At 37.8% G+C, this 20,315-nt stretch overlaps 1 protein-coding gene across 4 annotated transcripts in view; it reads right to left on the reverse strand.

Annotated features, from left to right (window-relative positions):
- The window catches only part of dock10 (dedicator of cytokinesis 10), a 213,463-nt gene that overhangs the window by 98,074 nt on the left and 95,074 nt on the right, over positions 1-20,315 (reverse strand). For all 4 annotated transcript variants that reach the window (XM_073040973.1, XM_073040971.1, XM_073040972.1 and 1 more), the window contains exons 8-11: positions 7,312-7,507; positions 6,787-6,863; positions 6,151-6,234; positions 1,435-1,590 (exon numbers count right to left, since the gene is read on the reverse strand). In XM_073040973.1, the coding sequence (XP_072897074.1) occupies positions 1,435-1,590; positions 6,151-6,234; positions 6,787-6,863; positions 7,312-7,507 (513 nt within the window). The remainder of the gene's footprint in view (positions 1-1,434; positions 1,591-6,150; positions 6,235-6,786; positions 6,864-7,311; positions 7,508-20,315) is intronic.

The following is a 20,315-nucleotide window of genomic DNA, read 5'->3' on the forward strand; positions in this document are numbered from 1 at the left end:
ATTATAAAGTAATTGGGGAAAGTAAAAATAAATATTACAATTATTTTGAACTCCATGGAGCATGTGGGGATCCTCCGATATCCAGGCAATCTTTCTCTCTTTTTTTTTCTTTCTTTAGATAAGGGTTAAGGGGGGGAGGGTTAATATTATTTTTCTCACTATTTTATCATCACATTTATTCTTTGTAATTTTCTAAAATTTAATAAATAAATAAATATTTCTGAAAAAAGACAATGTCAATCATTAAAGACCCTCATCATCTGGACCATGATATCCTCTTGCAGCTACTTCCTTTCAGCCATTTAGTTCTTGAACCATGTATTCAGCAAAGCTGGACACCATGATCATTTTGCAGTAAAATGGATGGTTTATTTTGTTTTAATTGTATTTTTTTCTTGTAAAAATTGTGTATAATTGTGGTCAGGGCATGAAGGGATACATGGAGAAGGCAAGAGATTGGGGCTGATTGGAAAATTGGATCGGCCATGATAAAATAGTGGAACAGGCTCAATGGGCCAAATGGCCTAATTCTGCTCCTATATTTTATGGTCTTATAATTTATGTTTTTCTTGTGAATGTTGCATATACAGTATGATGCTCTGTACCGTGATGCTGCTGCAAGTAAGTTTTTCATTGCACCTGTACACACATAAAAGTAACTCAGTTTTGACTTTGAGCTAATTCATTTTGAACAGGTCAAGTTGCATTCAATAAGAATAGGCTGCCGGAAGAGCCTGAGTGAATAAGGTATTCAGTGATAAGCTCTTAGAAGCCTGCCTGTAGGTCCTCCCATGGATACGTCTATTATAACACTCAGTCATCCAGGAAGAGAAGTCCCAGAGGAAGACTGTGGTCTCAGATAACACCCAAAGTGATAATCAAACCTGGGTCTTTGGATTTGTGAGGCAACAGAACTAACCGCTGCACCACTGTGCCACTGTTTGAGTATGATCAGCCTTTTAACTAGCATTTATCCAAGCAATCTGCTTCAGCAAAATGAATGAACAAAGACTCCCATTTTCCAGAATAGCAAGATTGGACCACAAAATTCCCAAATGAGTCGTGCGATGTATGGATTTTCTAGTTGTATTTTCTCCTCCCAGCTTTGAGTACTTGCATTCTCTTCAGCTGAGATCAATTCAGCTGATACAGAACAAGATTTGAGTGGATATCATATTATCTATCCATTTACCTGTTCAAAATAGTGAAAATCAGCAACTTTTGAAAATATTTTCTAAGAATTTTGTATTTGAATGAATCAGTAAACAAGTGGAAATTCAACAAAATATAATTTGAGAAGATGTAATTATTTAATACAGCAGAAATTAAAAATCAACAAAATCCAAGGTAAAATTACTACTTCATTAGAACCAAATTTTAAAAAAATTACACATGACGATTCGCTTGGATTCATAAAGTGGAGGATTTGCTTACGTTAGTTGGTGTTCCACCTTCAGTATCATTGATACAAGCCTGAAGATTTAAGACAAGCGATTTGCATACAACCATGATGCGCTTGCCCAGCTTCAGCTCGTACGGCTTCACCAAAGGCTCATTCACAGCAATGTCCAGCCGCTGTACTTTGTGAATCTAAAAAGTTTCAGTAGAAATAAATGAAATGCTTTAAGATCAAGTTTTTATTGTGGCGCAAGTTACATTGTTATTGTGTTGGGTGAAAGTAGACAAAAAAACTGAAAATTATCCCATTTTGCTTTCTTTAACAATTTCTGTTAATTCTATATTGATTGTATTTCCATTAAAGGTATAATAAAATTACAGCAGGTTATGGGGTTGGGAAGTTTGTTACAATGGTGTCCTTCCATTTCAATGTACCAAATTCAAACACACTCCAGAGTAAAATTACATAATTCTGATTGGAGCAAATCATAACATTTTCATGTACTTTTAGAAACCAAAATATATGCATGTAATTGTGGAAATAATGATTATTTACAGAGTGACAAACAAGAGAAAATAGGCAGGTGCTGCACATCATAGTAATGCACACAAAATGCTGGAGGAACTGAGCAGGCCAGCTAGCATCTATGGAAAAGAGTAACAGTTGGCATTTTGGAATGAGATCCTTCATCAGGAAAAAAAGAGATGAGAAGTCAGAGTAAGGAGGTGGGCATACAGAGTGAGCATAGCAATGAAAAAAAGATTTTGATGAGAGAGAGATAATTAAAATAGAAAGGAAGAGATAACTGATAAACAAACCAAGCTTATACAGGGTAAAATGTCTTGTTCTGAAGGATTGCATCGTTGATTTTAAAATCAATTAAGAGATTACATAAATAGAAAAAGGACTTTACCCAAAGGAAGGATAACAGGAGAGTTAATTCAAAAATGTACCGTAATTGAAAAGTAAAAAACCAAAATCTAACAGATTGCATTCAGAATAGATTTTAAGAGCAAAGCTTGATCAACCACATTGGATACACTAAGATTAAAGCATATAAAATAGATGGAGGTAATGGAATATATTGATGGCATTTAGATTTTCCTGAGACTTCAGAAGGCACTTGAAGTAGACCTGTGACCGAGATCAAAGCAGACGGAGTCAGCAGACAAGAAAAGGAACAAAATTAAGTTCACTACTCAGCCTGTAAAATGTGTGAATGGTGCTCTGCAGAATCTGTGCTGGGAAAATAATTGATCATAATGTACAGTATAATTTCAAAGTTAATGGACAATATCAAATTGAGGATATCAAAAATAATTTTACAAACTGCAACAAGTTCTGGAAGACATTAACAACTCTACTGAAAAAAGCATGTAATGGCAAATAAATTTCAACATAGATTAATTAAAGTATTACATGTTCGTAAAAAGGAAAATGATACTATATTTGCTTGGGTATTTGCTAATTGCGATGAAAGCGCAAAAGAAAGAATATAGATAGGTTAATTGGTAGAAATAGTAATGTAGATTAAATGAATAAATCAAGTAAAATAAAACTGATTTATTTTATAAATACCCAATCCATCAAGGCACTTTAGTTCGTATAGGTAGTCAGTCAGCTTCAAAAATTTGTGTGAAGTGTTCTGTGCACTTGATGTACATGGGAATGGGGGGGGGGGGGATCAGATATGTGTAATGTTAGCAAAGGGCCTGAAATGAATCAGAATCAAGTTTAATATCACCAAACTATGTCATGAAATTTGTCTTAGCACATTTTTACATCAAGTACAAATTTAATTTACACATCTGAGACCTGCAAATGGCACAGACAGCTCATGATGAAGTGGATCTTCCACATTACTTAAAGGGAATAGCTTTACACACTTCAAAGCAAGAGTCCAAAGGATTGATTTTATATCTCTTGCAATTCAGTCTGTTCCTCAATGTAAAGTTGTTGGGGCTCCAAATGCACCTCCACCATTGCCCCCTAACACTGGACCCGGGACTATTCTTGTGCCAAGACACCTCCCGGCATTACTCAGTGTTTGACGTTTGATATTCCTCACCCAATTTGAACCATTTACTTGACGTGCCTGATTCCATACAACTTCAACTTCAGTGTTCCCTAAAATCCCCTATCCTCTGCAACTTCCGCAGACCAGGAGCTTTGCCTTTATCTTGTGTTTCAGAAAGATAGAAAGTTGCTGCCTCGGACATCTTATAGACTGATTAATACTGCACAATTCATGCTCTGTATTTTTAGATCTTTGTCATTCTATAATATTCCACAATTTAAAAATCTCATGCAAACGCTATTGTTGAAAATATGAAAACAAATCATTCTAAGATCAAAATGGCACTTCGCTGAGGTTAATGCCATTGCTGAAACAGAGCAGGAGACTCTGCAATGTTGAAAAACAATGTTTGCTCTCAGGGTGATGGGATCTAATTTCACAAAAATTCGTTCCCTTCAAATGAATTTAGAGCTACAAACAATCTGCAGAGGGAGCTAGAGCAATAGATTTCATTCTATAAATGGTTGTAACAATCTAGTAATAAAACAGTTTCTATTTTGGCCTTCAGTAATTTTCAAGCTAAAATGACCGTCAATAATAAATTCAGCTGAAGAAAATAAATCAAATTGGAAGAAAAGGTTAAAACATGCTAATTATGGAATTTTAGAGAAGTTCTTCCAATAACTTTCCAGACACATCTTCATTTTTATTGTGCATTTTGTTTCACCTTAATTAGAACAACCTAGATGGGGAATGAATGTCAAAGTGAACACCAGACGACATTGAAGCTGTCATGCAAATACACTGAGCATCCGGCCTTGGTTTCCTGTTGTTGGCCTGTGGAAAAGCTTGACAGGAAGTCAAAGAGACATGATCATTGATGCAATTAGGCCAGTCCTTCTGAAGGAACAAGGTCATGCAAACATTGGTCATTGAGATAAGGAAATCCCAGCTGGAATTGTGAGAAAAAAATCAACTTTGGTTAGATTATCAAATGGTTAATTTGAATGGAGAAGCATGAAGGTGACGGTGACCAGTAAATTATAATAAAAAACGTAGATTCTCAAACCCTAACATAAAAACAGAAGATGCAGAAAATACTCAGCAGATTAGGCAATATCTATGGGAATTAAAAACAGTTACTATTTCTGGTTAAGGCCCTTCATTAGAATAGGAGGGAGAGCAAATAAACTCATCATGCCATGGGAAAAACCAAGTCTTTGATGAGGTAAAACAGAGGTGACCATGTGGATAAACTAGAAACAAGGTTATCTGGTCACTGAGTAGAAACACAGACAAAAGAACCTGGACAAAAGAATGTAGGGGTTATGACATGTAGAGCTGGTCAGACTGAGCATGGAAGAGAATGGAAGAGAGAAAAGGGGATGAGTGTGAGGTGTTGCATTTTGGGAGGTCAAATATATAAGAAAGATATTCAGTAAATGGCCAGAACCTGAGATGTATTGATTTACAAGGAGATCTTGGAGTGGATAGATATAGACAAAATTCAGGCAGAGTGAACTAATTTAATTTGTCATCATGGTCAGTACAGTCATTGTGGGTGAAAGAACCTGCTTCTGTCCTTTACTGTTCTATGCTCTATAATACAACCACAAGCACCAAAAATAACAGGGAGAGAGATGGACGAAAGGCAAGGCCTTCAACCATAGTACAAGAGGGCAAAACACATGGAGAAAAACTGATCTTCGTTTCAAAGTGAAAAAGTGTTGATATATCAAAAAACTGCAAGTATCTTCATCACCCTTTTTTTGCATTACACGTTGGGTTACAGTTGCATTCAAGTTGTCATACTTCATAAGCCTGCCCCTGAAGCAAGATGGTCTATCATGGAAAGCACCAAACCACAATAACCATATTCTCACTCAATGCATGCCATAATGTAGCAAACTAGGACTACTTGCTCCATTTTAAATCATTTATCTAGAACTCTACACTTACAGTGCTAATTGCACCATTGTCACTCCTCATAATCTTTAGTATTTAAACCACATGAATTCTCCACAAAATATTAATGCATGTCTGTAAAGTTTCTGTTATGACTTTGCAATTATGCTTTTCCACAGTGAACTTTACAGTATATCTATCTAGATTAGTACACCATGCTATTAGTCATCTGCAATGCTGAAATGAAATGAGCCCCAATAATTCAGGAATTGAGAAGTAAAAATAACTGCAGAAGTTGTATATACGCAACAGGTCAGATCACAGCTGTTGTGAGAGGCTTAAATTAACATTTCAGATCAATGACCCTGTTCTGGTCAATTAATCTGAAGTATTAACTCCGTGCCTCATCCATCAATGCCTTTTGACTTGCTGAGTGTTTCCAGCATTTTGTTTTTATTCCAAAATCTCTGTCACTGCCATTCTTAAATTTTAAAAAAAAGGATCTTCAAGATTGACTCAGTTTGTCTGGATTGATAAGTGATTTCCATTTGGTAAATAAAGTCGAAAGAAACGAAACAAGTTGTGAAAAGAGTTTGTGGTGCACATAAGTTTGACTATGATATTAATGAATTCTTCTAATTTGATAGGTGTGTTACTTAATGGCTAATTCCATAGCAGCATTGGGAGAGACCTGGGAAATATTACCTGGCTGCTCAGTTACTTGGAAATCAGTTTTGGCACTAACAGATTTGAAATATTAATTTCTGTAGTTAATACCGAAAAATATTGTTAATTGGCATAAAATTTCAACATTAAAAATTTCTCTTACAGGTATATCAGGGTCAAGTGAAAATAGGTTCATGCGGTTTTCATTTCTGGACAGCTTTATGGACTCCTCCGTTTCCGCAATATACTGTAAATAATAGAACAGAAAGAAAAATAGTCTGTATTAGCTTTACATCTAAGATCGATATTTCTAGGTTTTAACCTTTTTTTAAAGTCCCGGTTGTAATTGCTTCTGTCATTGTCTCTATGTGACACAAATTTATTTCTGGTGTCTTTTCCTTTTCAGCTTGTAGAAGAAATTCCTTTCTTCTGCCCAATATTCCTCAATACATTTAAGAATGGTAGTTTGATGAACACAACTGAAGTTATCTACAGTATATTATTCATTATTAGTTACTTTGGTAAATAGGAGTCAGTTTCTTAATAAATTGATAAAATACAGTATTTTAATGCTTTGAAAATATGCTTAACTTTAAAAGCATCCTTAAATGACCTCTTGGCTTTGAAGTCGTCTTTATTTTAATGCATTTTTATTCACAAAAGGTAATCATATTTTTGGAGTCTAAATAAAAGTCATTTCTTATTTTTCAGCCCTCACTTTGTAATTCAATGAGGATAATCAATCAAGAAAATAAATAGGATCAGAATAGATGCACTTAAGAGCAGCGATGGCAGTTACCTTTGCTAATTCTGGATGGATAGTGTCCTCCGAGGAATCTATTTCATCATTCAAGCTGATATCCGTAATTTCACTCTCTGTAAAACAATGAAGTCAAACATTGGTCCAGGAATATGCCAACTTAATTATTTTAGCAAGCTTCAATTTATTCCTGACTAACATCACTACAATATGAGCAGAATTCTGATTGAATTTTGAATAAACTTCAATAGATGGACAAATCACAAGTTTAGATTTTTTTTCCAAAGGTATGAATAACTGAAGCATGGTTATGTGATGAAATTCAAGATTAAACTCTTTTCTTTCAAATTAGCCTTCTCAAATATTAGTGTAATATTTTAGATTATCATGAAAAGATTTTGTATTTTGCTGTCTTTTATATTGTACTATATTTATAACTGCAAACATTCTACGAAGTAAATTTGCATGGCAGAATCTGTTTAAATGAGATGTGAAAACAATTGTTAATTTTTCAGCACATTCAAACAATCTACCATATTGCATGGACATAATGAATCAACTTACCTAGAATTTCATCCTGTTTGACATCTGTAAGATCTACACTTTTTCTTTCCTGACTAGATCCTTCTGGATTAATCTGCAGGATACGGTTCAAGGTGGAAATCCAATCCTCCATATCCTGCTCACTATCAGCTGCCAGTACAAAGTACGTGACATTATTCATTTGCAACTCAAATGCGTAACGACGAAGTTTGCTGTTCTGGATGATTCAAAAAATACGGCAGAAAGGAAGAAGTCAATATTTCTGTAAGTTTCATCATATAATTTGGAATAATGTCACAAGTATAAGCAAGCAGAATGAATTTATGAATCAATATGCAGTGCTCTGTCTGGTTAGAATCCTGCCGTAATTCCAATAGATCAATAATATTTTTAAATAATTAGTGAGCTATCGGCATCCCTGGAAGCACTGATACTTATTTCTTGCTGCTAGTTGCCCTTGAACGAAAGACAGTGGGCTTCCTTTCTGCTGTCCTTGAGCTAAAATCATTGTAGAAGGTGAACTTGGATGTTGCTTTCTCATAGATAAGCTGCAGTGCATCTCCTTACTGAGGTGTGCTTCTGACAGGATTCCCACCTGCGCAGGTGGGCCAGCTCTAGTCTTGGAAAGTGGTGTTAGTTGTGTTAGCCAGTACCAAATAAAATTACACAATTTACTGCTTCACCTTAAAGAGTCTCCTTCCAACAAGTTCAGAACTTACCACAATGCATAAAACAACAATTTTCACATTATTCTTCACAAAGCCAGGTAACCAAGTAAATATGTTTGAAACAGAATAACCTAATAAAGGCCAACAAGGTAGAACAACGCCCAGCCTGTAGTAATATTCCTGCCCACTGGAGTTAGTTCTTAAATACTCAAAACTGAATAGCTGTGATGCTAAAAGTAATCTCTTTCAGCAGGTTGAGATTCAAATAGAGCTGATCAGGATTTTGTATCAAAATTCTAAAATCTTTATTGTTTAGTTACTTCTGATTATTTAATTAACATTTTTAAATACATTGTTTCTGAAATAAAAAAACAATGAAACAATATTTGGATCATAATCAATTGAGACTTAACAGTTTGGGCAAGTGAAGAAATCAATGTACAGCAATTCACACCTGTTATACATGTTGATGATGAAAGGAAATATTTATATTCAGGTCCCTCAAGAAATTGATGACTAGCAGGACTTTATTAGTTGGATTTGATTATCAGGCCTGGGATGTTTTCTTGCAAACAAAACTCTGGTTACCTATGTAGAGTGAACAAAGCTTTCTTTGCTTTATGCTGTGAGATTTAACAGTAAAGGTAAATGAAGAGTTAACTTTGTCCTTAAATGGCAGTGGCCAAAACCACCAGTGAAATTACTGCGGGAAACAAGTTTTTGGATAAGCTGATGACCCAAAAGCAAAATAAAGTTCCCATAGTTCTCAGCAAGGAAGAACAACTCCATTGTAGATTTCAAAATCAGATGGAGTTTGCTTAATGGCTCACGTAGTAGCCTCAAAACCTATTTTCAGGTAACTGCTTATTTCAATGAACTGTACTAACTAAGAATTAGACTGATTTAAAACATTATTTGTTACATTTTGACCACATTTTTATACATCCCTTCTTATATGCCAGGGAATATTACTTTCTAATTCTGATGCATGAATTCTTGGTTCTTTTTCACCCCAAAGCTATGTATGAAAATAGCATTGTGCAACGTTAGTAATTATCTCTTGCCTACTTCTACAATTGATTTATTTACAACATTATGTGGCAGTTTAAAGAGAGTTATCATACTCTGTACAGGCAACTCACATGTTAATGATAAAAGGAAATGTATATATTCAGGTCCCTCAAGAAATTATTTAGATCACTTAGCTATAAAGACTTAAAGTCATGCTTGAAATATCTAGTAGTGTGCCAGCTACATGACAAAGAACCCAAGTATGCCGAGAAATATAATCACATAGTTGAGAGAAGCGCAATGGTACAGCAGTTCATTCTGTCCTCTCATGGCTCTGGAGGCTTGAGGGTGAATCTGACCACAATAGCCATCTGTGTAGATTTTGGGTCTTTCCCCCCCACTATCATCTGGTTACTGTTAGATTCTGTGCTTTCCTCCCACATCTCAAAGACATGCTGCGAGGGTAACCGCCTCCTTGTTATAGGCGAGTAGCAGAAGAAGCAAAAGGGAGTTCATGCCCTCTGAGTGAGGGAGAATAGTTGCAGGGATACAGGGAATGAGAGGAGAAATGGAAGAAATGAGTTTGCTCTGCTGGTGTCAGTATGTACCCTATGGGCTGAATAGACTCCTCCTGTAAGTTGGAACACGTGGCATAGAAGAGAGAGTTAAAGCATGGATATAATGTTAGCTAAGTAATAGACAACTGATGACTCTGAGGCTGATTGAGACCTGACTTCAGTAGTTGACAAGATATTAGAGTCTGTTATCAATTATGACGTTTCGGGGAACTTGGAGGCTCTTGATAAAACAGGCCGAAGTCAATGTGATTTCCCGAAGGAAAAATCTTGCCTGGCAAATATGTTGGAATTCCTTGAGGAAATAACAGGAAGGATAGACAAAGGAGATTCAGTGTTTACTTGGATTTTCAGAAAGCCTTTGACAAGATGCTGCACATGAGGCTGCTTAACAAAATAAGAGCCCATAGTATTACAGGGAAAATACCAGCATGGATAGAAGATTGGCTGACTAGCGAAGGCAAAGAGTTTAAATAAAATGGGGGCAACTCCTGGTTAGCTACTGTTGACTTGAGGTGTTCTGCAGAGGTCAGTGTTGGTTCTGCCACTTTTTAGATTATATGTTAATGATCTGAATAACAAAATTGATGGTTTTGTGGCAAGTTTCAGATGATACAAAGATAGATGGAGGGGCAGGTGGCATTGTGGAAGCAGGAAGTCTGCAGCGGGATGTAGACTGATTAGGAGAATGGGCAAAGAAATGACAGATGGAATACCATGCAGGGAAGAGTATGGTCAGGCACTTTGGTAGAAGGAATAAAGACGTAAACTACTTTCTAAACAGGGAGCTAATTCAGAGTCTATTTCTAATTTTGAGTCAATAGTAAGGAAGGCAAATGCAGTTTTAACATTCATTTTGAGATGACTAGAATATAAAAGCAAAGATACAGTATAATACTTTGGTCAGACCACACTTGAAGTATTGTGATCAGTTTTGGGCCTCCTATCTAAGAAAGGATATGCTGGCATTGGAGAGGATACAGAGGAGGTTTACAAGAATGATCCTGGGAATGAAAGGGTTAATGTATGAGGACCATTTGACGGCTCACTGGAGTTGAGAAGAATGAGGGGGAATTAAATGAAACCTACTAAATATTGAAAGGCCTCGACAGAATCAATGTGAAGAGGATTATCAACTTCAGAAGAACTTGCACCACTCACACATCAGAGGCACAGCAGTGGAAACTACAAGCAGTTTCAAACTCCTGGGAGTGCACATGATACACAACCTCTCATGGTCCCAGAACACACGCTACACTGTCAGGAAAGTACACCAATGCATCTACTTAGAGAAGACTGAAGAGAGCTGGGCTATGCATATCCATAATCATATCATTCTACAAATGCGCAGTACACAGCATCCTAACATGCTTCATCACTGCTTGCTATGGAAATTGCACTGCGGCAGACAGCCAACAAGGACACATGCACGGAAAGGTACCAGAAAAGGGCCAGTATCATCATGAAGGATCCCACCCACCCTGCTCATGGTTTGTTTGTCCCACTCCCATCAGGGAGGAGTCGATGTAACATCCATGCCAGGATCACCAGACTCATTAACCGTTACTTACCCCAAGCAGATAGGCTGATCAAAACCTTCACTCACTAACCTATCCCTCCACGCCCCCAACCACCTCTACTTTATTATTTCCTGTCAGTCACCTTATATATAGACACTCTTGTGCCTAGCATCACTTTATGGACATACAATCAATCTATGTGTACAAGCTATCTTATGTATTTATATTTATTGTGTTTTTTATTATTATTGTGCTTTTTGTGCTGCAGTGGATCTGGAGGGACAATTGCTTCATTTTCCTTTACACGTGCACAGGAAATTATATTAAACAATTTTGAATTTTGATCCTTGAATGTGTGAGATGAAATTAAGATGAAACATAACACAATAAAATGTGGTTAATTCGCACTGTAGGCAAGCAAGGTATGAAAGTGAACACATGATAAGAAAAATTTTGTAGATGTGGATGTACAGACAGATCTATGGTCCAAGTATATTATTCTTATTTGATATAAACTTGCAGCATGGTAACAGGCCCAACCAGCCCAACTGCCAAATTACACCCATGTGACTAATTAACCTACCAGCCTGTCCGTCTTTTGAATGTGGGATGAAACCAGAAACCAGAAGAAACCCACGTGGTCATGGGGAGAAGGTGCAAACTCCTTACAGACAGTGGTGTGAACTGAGCCCAGGTATGATCCTCTGTCAGCCCAAGCATAGGTTGCCAGAGTCATAATGAAAAAAATAGTAGAGGCAAGTTGTCTTGCTATTGTATGATCATTATGTATGACATAGAAAGTCATGTTACAGCAGAACTAGCTGCGGATACCTTCAGAGCACAGACCTAAACGGATTTTTCTGATCGCAGTTGCACAAAACCAATGCGGCCTGCATAACGCAAATTTTAAGCCACAATTCATCAGCTGCATCATAACCACTTCATGTTATGCAAACTCATATTATAGCAGAACTACTTGCATTTGGTATTTTATTAACTGGAATACAGGGTTCAAGATTAAAAGCTGGAAATGCTGGAAATCACATGCCAGGTAACTTCAATAGAGGGGAAAAAATGTGTGAACCTTTTAAGAATTCATGTTAGTGATTGAAGTGAAAAAAACACATTACAGGCTCCAGTTGGCTAACGTCATTCAATTTGAAATACACCAGCATAAAAAATATATTATTCTGTAGAGAACATTCCATTACATTAATAAGAATGATTTCAGTACTGGGGAAGCCATAGTTAGGAGCTCAGCTACTGGGTACATTCCTAGTGGAGGAAAGGAAACCAAGGATATTTAATACAGGTGAAGGAGAGAAATTTTAAAATTAATTTTGCACAGCTCCAACAAAAGTGTGGTATCGACGTTATGTGCCAATGAATTCTCTCTTTGATTTAAAGACCTCTAGTTTTGTTGTTCTACATTAAATCAAAAGGAATATTTGGTAAGTTATCACAAACCCCAGTCCACTGCATCTTCCAAAAATAAACTGAGAGCTGATTCTGAACTCACACCACGTTGTGAGTTAATGGGTCCGCTTTTGCTGGTTTGCCAGTTGGCATGAATGGCATTGATTCCAAGCCCAAAACCTCAACAATAAATATGTGCTTTTTGAATGTTAATCTAACCCAACAATTCTCACAATTGAAATTGTTCCTGCAGCTGCAAATAATACATACACATGGCATGTCTTAGGAAACAAGAGTATGAAGCTGAAAGTGTTTGAATAGTGCCTCATCATTGAAGCAATGCAAAATGATTTGATTCTGCACTGAGCAAACAAGTTTTGACTAAAGGACATCAAGGAAAAGTTATAGCAGAATATTGACTCCACAGGACACAGGAGCAGAATTAGGCCATTTGGCCCATCAAGTTTGCTCCTCCATTCAATCATGGCTGACCCTTTTCTCCCCTCCTCAGCCCCACTCCACGGCCTTCTCCATGTAACCTTTGATGCCATGTCCAATCAAGAACCTATCAAGCTCTGTCTAAAATACACTCATCAACCTGGCCTCCACAGCTGCTTGTGGTAATAAATTCCACAAATTCACCGCCTTTTCGCTAAAGAAATTTCTCCACATCTCTGTTTTAAATGGATGCCCATTTATCCTGAGGCTGTGCCCTCTTGTCCTATACTCCCCCACCATGGGAAACATCTGCTCTGTCTAGGCCTTTCAACATTCAAAAGGTTTCATAAAGATCCCCCCCTCATCCTTCTAAATTCCAGCGAGTACAGTCTCAGAGCTATCAAGCGTTTCTTGTATTATAACCCTTCAATTCTCAGTATCATCCTTGTGAACCTCCTCTGAACCCTCTCCAATGCTAATACATCTTTTCTTAGATGAGGGGTCCAGAATTGTTCACAATACTCAAGGTGAGGCCTCACCAGTGCCTTATAACATCCCTGTTCCTGTATTCTAGAGCTCTTGAAATGAATGCTAATATTGCATTTGCCTTCCTCACCACCAACTCTACCTGCAAGTTAACGTTTAGGGTGCTCTGCACAAGGGCTCCCAAGTTCCTTTGTATCTCAGATTTTTGGATTTTTTCTCCATTTAGGAACCAGTCTACACATTTATTGCTTCTACCAAAGTGCATGACTATGCATTTTCCAACATTGTATTTCATTTGCCACTTTCTTGCTCATTCTCCTAATCTGTCTAAGTCCTTCTGCAGCCTACAGTTACCTCAACACTACCTGCCCTTCCACCAATCTTCATATCATCTCTAAAACTGGCAACAAAGATATCTATTCCACCATCTAAATCATTGATCTACAGCATAAAAAGAAGCTGTCCCAACACCGACTCCTATGGAACACTACTAGTCTCTGGTAGTCAACCAGAAAAGGAAATTTATATTCCCATTCACTGCCTCCTACCAATCAGCCAATGCTCTAACTATGCCAGTATCTTTCCTGTAATACCATGGGCTCTTAACTTGATAGGCAGTCTCATGTGTGACTCCTTGTCAAAGGCCTTCTGAAAGTCCAAATATGCAACATCCACTACATTCCCTTTATCTCTCCTACTTGTAATCTTCTTACTACTCATCTCTCTCTTATTTTTTAAATACTTGAAAAAGCTTTTACTATTTTACTGTTCACATTGATATTGTTTACTAGCTTGCTTTCATATTTCATCTTTTCCCTTCTAATGACTCTTTCAGTTGCTCTCTGTAAGTTTTTAAAAGCTTCCTAATCCTCTGTCTTACCACTAATTTTTGCATTGTTGTATGCCCTCTCATTTTCTTTTACATTAGCTTTGACTTCCCTTGTCAGCCATGGTTGTACTATTTTGCCATTTGAGTATTTCCTCATTTTTTGGAATACATCTATGCTGCAGCTTCCTCATTTTTCCCAGAAGCTCACACCGTTGCTGCTTTGCAGACATCCCTGCCAGAAGCTCCTTCCAATTTACTTTGGCCAACCCCTCTCTCATATCACTGTGATTTACTTTACTCCACTGAAATACTGCTACATCAGACTTTATTTTCTCCCTATCAAATTTCAAGTTAAACTCAATCATATTGTGATCACTGCCTCCTTAAGTTCCGTAATCACCATAGGTTCATTACATAGCACCCAAACCAATATAGCTGATCCTCTAATAGGCTCAATGACAAACTGTTCTAAAAAGCCATCTTGTAAGCCTTGAACAAACTTGCTCTCTTGAGATCCTTGACCAACCTGGTTTTCCCAATTGGCCTGCATGTTCAAAGCTCCCCTGAAATCTTAACATTGCCCCTTTGACACGCCATTTCTGTTTCCTTTTGCAATCTGTGGCCTACATCCCAGCTACTGTTGGGAGGCCTTTATATAACTGTCATACATTACTCACTTAAACCACAATGCAGAGGTAAAAGCAAAGCTGCATTAAGTACAGCTTTCTATTTCCTAATGGAAATTTATTATGCTTTTACACTTTGCTGACATCATTCTATGCCCAGATTAATCAGCAAAATAAAATCATCCCTACACTCCTGAAATAACAATTCAAAAGTGTCAACTATTACCCTCTGGTTGGAACCAACAGATTTAGCCATATAAATCCATTTTTTCTTCAGTATAACCTCATAACTTTTAACCTCTATCAGTCTTTGTTGTGCTTTTTTCGAGCATTGAATGGACTTTGAGCTAGAATGGAAGGGATTTTATACCTAATCTACACATTTCTTTTGCAATATTACCTATGATGTTATTGAAATATTGATAGATATCCACCAGATAAAACAAATTAAGTAATGTGAATGAAGGTTTCTCACAGAAGCAGTTGATGTAAGGTTGCAGGAATCACGTGTGCACCTCAAACTAATGTACTTTTTCTCTGGTTTAACTAACTGATCTTATTGCATTAAGAGTGTTGGTCAATGTAAAATAGAGAACTTGTCATTGGTTGGCCTAACTCCTTCTCATATTCTTTCAGTTTTTCTTTAACTTTATTCCCTTCTTCCAAATCAGAGATGCTGCTTTGGGAACCTATATAGGACTGAACTACAGTACAGTACAAAGATCATTTTATGGGATTTGAGGAACAATCTTTATTTCAGGTACCCTCCCACATCTCATTTTCTGATACATTAATTACTGCATTGATAATGCTTCTTCCTCTCCTGCACACTTGAAAGTTTCATCATCTAAGCTGCTAACTTGCACATTACTTTCACTATCTCGTATCTATAACTCTTCCTTTCTCCTTGTATTGAACTTCTCTATGTTCTTCTAAACCAGGGGTTCCCAACCTTTTTTATGCCATGGACCTCTACCATTAACCAAGGGGTCCGTGGACCCAGATTGGGAACTCCTGTTTTAAACCAATGGTTTAACAACCAATTTCAGAGACTCTCACAGCTATGTTGATACACCTCCTTCTAGCTGGTTACTTATAAGGACTCCACTCTAATCTCTTAGTTTCTGTTTCTGAGATATCTGTTCTGACAACGATGGGGGACTTTAACTTGCACATAGATTGAGTGAATCAAGTTGGTTCAGGCAGTCTTGAGGAGGACTTCATAGAATGCATCTGTGATGTTTTTCTGGAACAGCATGTTACTGAACCTACAAGGGAATGTGCTATCTTAGATCTGGTCCTGTGCAATGAGGCAGGTAAAATTAGTGATCTTGTAGTTAGGGATCCTCTTGGAAAAAGCGATCACAGTATGATTGAATTTCTCATACAAATGTAGGGAGTAATAGTTCAATATAAAACCAGTGTATGATGCTTAAACAATGGAGACTACAATGGGATGAGGGAGGATTTGACTAGTGTAGACTGGAAACACAGGCTATATGATGGGACAGTTGAGGAACAGTGGAAGACTTTCAAAGAGATTTTTCACTGTGCTCAACAAAAGTTAAAAGCCAGGACAGTAAGGGTGGGGTGAGCCAGTCTTGGAAAACTAAGGAAATAAAAGAAGGCATCAAACTAAAAGCTCATGTATACAAAGTTGCCAAGAGTAGTGGGAAACTGGAAGATTGGGAAAACTTTAAAAAGCAACAAAGGACGATAAAGTGAGTAATAAAGAAAGGGAAGCCAGATTATGAAAATAAACTAGCACAATATATAAAAATGGATAGTAAAAGTTTTTATAATCATATAAAGCAGAAAAGGTGGCTAAAGTGAATGTATGTCCCTTGGAGAATGAGAAGGGAGAAATTGATATTGGGTGATAAGGAAATAGCCGAGGCTTTGAATGGCTATTTTGTGGAGGACACATCTAGCATGCCAAAGAGAGATGTTATGGATGTGATGGGAGGTGAGGAACTTGATACAATAGTATAATAGTATAATACAATAGTACTGCTGAGAGGTAGGGCCTGAAGATAGTTAAGTCCCTTGGTCCTGATGGAATGCATCCCAGGGTAATTTAAAAAATGGCAGAAGTTACAGCAGAGGCTTTGGTGATCATTTACCAAAATTCTCTGGACTCTGGGCAGGTCCCGGTGAATTGGAAGATGGCAAAAGTCACACCACTGTTCAAAAAGGATATAGGCAAAAGGCAGGTAACTATAGGCCAGTTGGTTTAACATCTGTAGTTGGGAAAATGCTTGAAGCTATCATTAAAGAAGAAGTAGTGTGGCATCTGGAAAGAAATGGATCCATCAGGCAGACACAGCATGGTTTCAGCAAAGGCAGGTCCTGTTCGACAAACTTACTGGAGTACTTTGAGGATATAATGAGTGCAGTGGATAGAGGGAAACAGATGGACATTATTTACTTGGATTTCCAAAAGGTGTTTGATAAGGTGCCACAAAAAAAGACTCATCCATAAGATAGGATGCATAGAGTTGAGGGTGATGTATTAGCATGGATAGAGAATTGGTTAACCAATAGAAAGCAGGTTGGCAATCTGTGGTGAGTGGTGTGCTGCAGGGGTCAGTACTGGGCCCTTAACTGTTCACGATATACATTAGCGATTTGGAAGAGGGGACCGAATGTAGTGTATCTAAGTTTGCCGATGACACTAAACTGAGTGGAAAAACAAATTGTGCAGAAGATACTAAGTGTCTACTAAGAGAAATATAGATAGATTAAGTGAGTGGGCATGCCGGCTGGTGGCGTAGTGGCATCAGTGCTGGACTTCAGGGCGAGAGGTCCCGGGTTCAAATCCGGCTGGCTCCCTTGCACACTCTCCATCGGTGCCTGGGATGAGAGTTGAGCTAAAAAAAAAAACCCGGAGAGGGATGGGCTCCGCCAGGTTTCAGATGCCCAAGACACGACGCGATGAGCAATCACCAAAAAAGATCGGTGTCTTGAAAAAGCCCCGACGACTCCACCAGGAGTTAAGGGCGCACATACACAAGTGAGTTGGCAAGGGTCTGGCAGATGGAGGTAAATGCGAGGTCATCCACTTTGGAAGGAAAATTGAAAGAGCAGTTTATTATTTAAATGCAGCATGCTGCCATGCAGAGGGACTTGGGAGTACTTGAAACACAAATGTTTGGTTTGTAGGTGCAGCAGGCTATCAAGAAAGCAAATGGAATGTTGGCCTTCGTTGCTAGAGAGATTGAACTTAAGAGCGGGGAGGATATGCTGCAACTGTATAGGGTACTGGTGAGGCTGCACCTGGAATACTGCGTGCAGTTCTGGTCTTCTTACTTGAAGAAGGACATACTGGCTTTGGAGGCAGTGCAGAGGATTCCAGAGATTAGGGGGTTTAGACTATGTAGCGAGATTGAGTTGCCTGGTTTTGTACTTGCTGGAATTCATAAGAGTGAGAGGAGAACTTACAGACAGAGAAGCAGTTTCAGCGACAGGTTACTATCGATGCAATGCTCCTCAGACAGGATGAAGAGGTCAATACTCCCCAATGCCATTAGGCTTTACAATTCTACCGCCAGGACTTAAGAACTTTTTAAAAGCTATTATTAATGCTTTTTGAGATAGTGATTTAGATGCATATCATATTTTTTACTGAGTTAAGTATTGTATGTAATTAGTTTTGCTATAACAAGTGTATGGGACATTGGAAAAAAAGTTGAATTTCCCCATGGGGATGAATAAAGTATCTATCTATCTATCTATCTATCTACAGAAACATATAAAATTGTAAAGGGGATAGATAAGATACAGGCAGGGAAGTTGTTTCCACTGGTATGTGAGACTAGAACAAGGGGACATAGCCTCAAGATTTTGGGGAGTAGATTTAAGATGGAGATGAGGAGGAACTGCTTTTCCCAGAGAGTGGTGAATCTGTGGAATTTTCTGCCCAATGAAACAATGGATGCTACCTCAGTAAATATACTTAAGACAAGGTTGGATATATTTTTGCATAGTAAAGGAATTAAGGGTTATGAGGAAAAGGCAGGTAGGTGAAGATGAGTCCATGGCCAGATCAGCCATGATCTTATTGAATGGCAGAGCAGGATCAATGGGCCTGATGGCCTACTTCTGCTCCTAGTCCTTATGTTCCTCATCACTCTTTCCTAAGTGTATTCCATCTTTCTTAACCATGCCTTCCTCCACACCACAGTTAACAGAATTCTCATTTCTATTTCCTACATTCCTCCCACCCAAAGGAAGGATAGGATTCCCTTCATTCTCGTCTTCTATCATTTCCATATTCTCTGCTCTATCTGCCACTTTCAGAGTAAAGGCACTACCGAAGCACTTCCTCTTCTTCACTTCTTTCAGCACGCTCTTCATGAATCCAAGGTTCACGTTTCCACCTTCTCTTTTCTCAAAGTTCAAAGTAAATTTATTATCAAAATATGTTTATGCTACCTTGAGATCAATTTTCTTGCAGAAATTTACTGGATAAAAAAGAAATACAATAGAATTTATGAAAAACTTTACATAAACAAAAACTGACAAAAAGCCAAAGTGCCGAAGAAGACAAACTGTGCAACTAATAATAAAAAATACTGAGAATGTGACTTGCAAACAGCCCTTGAAAGTACATAAGTCTGTAGGTCAAGAAATCAGTTCAGAATAGTGGCAGTACTCTCTTAATTTCCTACCATCTAAAGATCCATACACTCTGTCCATATGAAGCAGCAATTCATATGTGCCTCTTCCAACTGAGTACACTTCATTTGATGCTCATGATGTGGTCTACCCTACATTGGAGAAGCTGGACAGTTTGGGTGGCTGCTCAGCGAAAAAAAAACACCTCCATTTATTCAAAGAGCAGCTCTGAGTTTGCAGCTGTCTGTCACTTTCAATCTTTATCTCACTAAGGCTCTAAACTCTTTTCCTTTAACACATTATCTTTTTCTGATAAAGCCCGGTGAATGTCAAGGGATATAATCTCATCTACACAGGCACATTACAGCCTCCCAGGAATTAAAATAGAATTTAATAATTTTAATCACAATCCGCTGTGTCAGAATTTGTCAGCTCTGTGAAAAGATCACCAACCGGTTACATTAATTCTATATCTCTCTCTCTCTCCCCACAGATTTTGCCGGTTGTGTATTTGCTGCATTGACCTTATTTCAGATTTCTAGAAAGGGAAGTTAGTTAATCTCCAGCATTGCTTATGTTTCCTTCCTTGCCCTTCTCCATTCTTATTAATTACCTTCCAGCTACACCTCCTCCAGATACATCCACTGCACCACCTCTCTCACCCAATCACCATTCAGTCTCTGACCTTTACTCTCTCCACCTCTTCTACCGGTCTGCAATTTAAAGCATGTTTCCTGGTTCTGCAGAACAACCATCAACCTAAAACATTAATTTTGTTTTTCCCTCCAGAACTACTGAGCGATACCTGGAATAGTGAATGTACAACAATTGAAGCAAGA

Source organism: Hemitrygon akajei, chromosome 3 (assembly GCF_048418815.1).
Source record: "Hemitrygon akajei chromosome 3, sHemAka1.3, whole genome shotgun sequence".
Classification (NCBI taxonomy): domain Eukaryota; kingdom Metazoa; phylum Chordata; class Chondrichthyes; order Myliobatiformes; family Dasyatidae; genus Hemitrygon; species Hemitrygon akajei.